This window comes from Propithecus coquereli, unplaced genomic scaffold (assembly GCF_000956105.1).
Source record: "Propithecus coquereli isolate 6110/MARCELLA unplaced genomic scaffold, Pcoq_1.0 Scaffold7, whole genome shotgun sequence".
NCBI lineage: Eukaryota > Metazoa > Chordata > Mammalia > Primates > Indriidae > Propithecus > Propithecus coquereli.
Genome location: NW_012153062.1, coordinates 23038115 through 23041510, shown reverse-complemented (window position 1 = coordinate 23041510; position 3396 = coordinate 23038115). Strand labels below are relative to the sequence as shown.

The following is a 3396-nucleotide window of genomic DNA, read 5'->3' as shown; positions in this document are numbered from 1 at the left end:
TTATATGCCCGCCTTTGGGTTTTCATTAGTTCTTACCTCGAGGTATTTAAATCTGGACAGCTTTTCAAACTCCCCAGCTTTACAACAACCCAGCCACCATCTCAAATCTCAGGGTCTAACTGGAAGAGAAAGAGACTTCAAGTAGAACGTTAGGCAGACATTGACTCCCAACATCCATTCCCTGAGCCAGTGGCTTTAGACGGGCTCATCTTGCGCCCGCAATACCAAAAACACTCTCCACATCCGCGCACGTGGCAGCGGTAAATCGCCTAGGAAATATTCTGAAAGGTCGAATTTACCTAAGCTATTAAATCCTGTTGGAATTTTACAAAACTCAAACATCGTTCCGCTTCAGGGCCACCGTTCGAGAAAAAAGTATACTTCGAATCCTCAAAGGAGAAACGAATTCGGTTTCACTCATTTCCCGGGTAAAGGTCAAGGCCGACTGCAGAGGTCGTTCCTCCCCCCGCCTCCCCCCGGCCTCGGCCGTACCCTCAGGTCCGGATTCCCGTCCTGCCCCGCGCCGCCCGCCGGCCCCCTTCCCACCCCCAAACCGGCGCCCGCCGCGCGATGCGCTCCCCGGGCTTCCTCTCCGCCTCTCAGCACCGCTCTCTGCCTTACGTCTCCCGGAGAGGGAGCGACGTTCGAACTCAGAGGACCAGAAGGCAGATAAGCTTTTCCGGGGGCCGCCCGGGAGCGCGGTTGGGCCTTTCTCCAGGTCGCGCGCACGGCGCAGGCTGGGGTCACGGAGCATGCGTCCGGATGAGCCGCGCGGGACCCCTCCCATCCTCCCTCTCCCTCGGCTGCCCTGCCTCCTCCTCCGGGCCCCGCCCACGTGCACCCGGCGGGCGGAGGCTGATGGTTTAGGCGCCCCGCAGTGCTTTGGAGTCCCAGTGCATTGGAGTCCCAGTGCATTGGAGTCCTAGTGGCCGCACCGGGAGCCAGCATGGCAGCGGGGTTCCGGCGGAGCTGCGGGGTGAGAGGAGACGAGGATTGCGGTGGGGCGGGGGCACCGAGGTTGCGGTGTTTGGGCAGGGGGGCATGGGCCGAAAACTGGTGCGTCCCGGAGGGGAGGAAGCTGTGCTGAGGAAGGAGTCTGCCTCGGGACGCCAGAGCCCTCCTTTCCGCTCTCTTGGACGCGGTCCGGGACTTCAGACACTCTCTTGCTTTCGCGCCTACCGCCCACCTCGCCCCAGGACCCCTGTATGGGCAGCGTCCGCCCTTCAGAATATCCTTTTTCTTTCTCTGGCCCGGAAAGCCTCCAGATATTTCCTCCAGGAATCCCACTCTCCCGAAGTGAATCTGTCTCTGAATAGGTGTCTCGGAACCGGCGGAGAAAGGAAAAACGGAGCAGCTGCTCCTTGGGATACTTGATATGTTTAATATGTCTTTGGTTTTGTAATATGGAGGAGATCGCGTCCTTGCGTGCGATTAAAAAGTACAAGAAAAGCCTACTTTACAACTTTTCATGAAGCTTGTCTATATATTCTAGTATTGTATCTTACAGATTCTAAGTATGTTGCTAGATGCATTTTGGTATCTAAGTATTCTTGAATGTTCACATAAGACTGCCATTTACAAGTCACTTAAAATGGAATTATAGTTACGTCTTTCACGAAAACACTACAGTTTTAGAATTTAGAATAATTTAGGATAATTCTTTTTTGCCATTGCTATACAAGTTAATGGGCGCTGAATGCAAAATTGGGGATTTTAACAATGAAAAAATTTTAACTGACCCCAGGAAAAAAGACGAGTTTTCTGAATCTCTCCAAGGAAGGATCTAGTAAACGCCGATCCAGAAAATTTATATCCCTTTATATCTTCTTTTACACTCCCATAAAACTAAGACTCTTACATTTCTAAGAAATTCGCAAAAGTGTTTAATTGTAGTGCTGCTATTGTTGCAGAACTGAAGCTTGATTAAATTTGATGTCTTTTGGCTATTTGGAATTCCATTGTTCTGGGCAGAGAGCCCAAAGTAATAATATCAGTATGTATATAGCATTAGGTTTTCAAAACATCGTCTTATTTTAATCACCCCCAAATACCCAGTGAGATTAGCCCCATTTTCCAGTTTTGAATAGTAGCTATAAGAAGTTTGTAACCTGTCCTAGGTCACAAAAGTAGTTGCAGAACCTAGACTGAATTCAACATTTCTAATTCCAAATCCTGTGCTATTTCTGTATTCATTTCTAAGCCACCTCTTTAACGAAATGGCTAACATTATTACGTAATTAACAGGCTGATGGGCATTGTAGCAAAGAACTTGGCTGTAGCAAAGAACAGTGTACTTTGTTTTATGTAACATGTTTTCCTGAAAAATCATATGTAAACTATTTGTAAATTATTTTAAACCCACAAAATAATTCCCTATTTAAAGTCTTTCAGCAGATCATTTTACCCGTTTTGTGAGTTCTGATTTCATAGAGTCACTCTTTTTGGTCTGATTTTTGTGGAGTCTTTCTCTTTGTTGTGGAAACTAAAGAGACTAAATTGAAAGAGCAGTATAGCTAGGTGGTTGATAGCATGAACTTGTGATACTAAATGTTAAAATCCTCGTTGCACTAAGAGCAGAGTGACCTTGGCTAATTTTACTTGACCTTTCTGAGCCTCAGTTTCTTCATTTGCAAAATAGGAATAAAAATAGTGCTTTAATCCTAGGCTTGACCTGGTATTCAGTGAATTAACGTGTGTAACATGACTGTAAGCAAGAATAGGTTTGGTCTATGACAACTGGACAATGAGGACCAGAGAAACCATGTGTCACTTCTAAAATAAAATTAATGAAAATTGCAAAGAAAATGTGAGTTTTCATACTCTATCTTTTCAAAATTGTAGTATGAGTTATGTTATTTTGAGAGGGCTATTTAAATTACAATATTTGACACTCTAATTATGTTGTCACCTTAAATGTAGGTAAATCTCTTTATAAGTCAAAATTGTCATCTACAAAGTGGTGTTTTTACAGATTTTGAAAAACATAGGTTCTACAAGCTTTAGTATATTCAGCTTCTCTTTTCTCTTAGTATCTAAGCTTATTAAAATTGCTTTGAGATAGTTCCATCATAAATTCTTTAAAGTGTAAATTGTGTACTTTTAGCTGTTCTCAGAGTTTACTTGGGAGCAACATTGTGGTTTCCAGTTTGGTAACTTCAGTAAATGCAAGTGGTTACTTTTGTGTCCTTTAAACTGTCATGAATATAAAATATGGGTTGCACTAATCATCAGGGAAATGCAAATTAAAACCACAATGAGATATCACTTATCTCCAGTGAGACTGGCCTTTATCAAAAAGTCCCAAAACGATAAATGTTGGCGTGGATGCGGAGAGATAGGAACACTCATGCACTGTTGGTGGGATTGCAAACTAGTGCAACCTCTGTGGAAAGCAAT

At 44.4% G+C, this 3396-nt stretch overlaps 1 protein-coding gene across 1 annotated transcript in view; it reads left to right on the top strand.

Annotated features, from left to right (window-relative positions):
- The first annotated feature begins 884 nt into the window (after window positions 1-884).
- The window catches only part of ACADM (acyl-CoA dehydrogenase, C-4 to C-12 straight chain), an 85569-nt gene continuing 83057 nt past the window's right edge, over window positions 885-3396 (top strand). The window contains exon 1 of the mRNA XM_012661125.1: window positions 885-976. Within this exon, the coding sequence (XP_012516579.1) occupies window positions 947-976 (30 nt within the window). The 5' untranslated portion in view covers window positions 885-946. The remainder of the gene's footprint in view (window positions 977-3396) is intronic.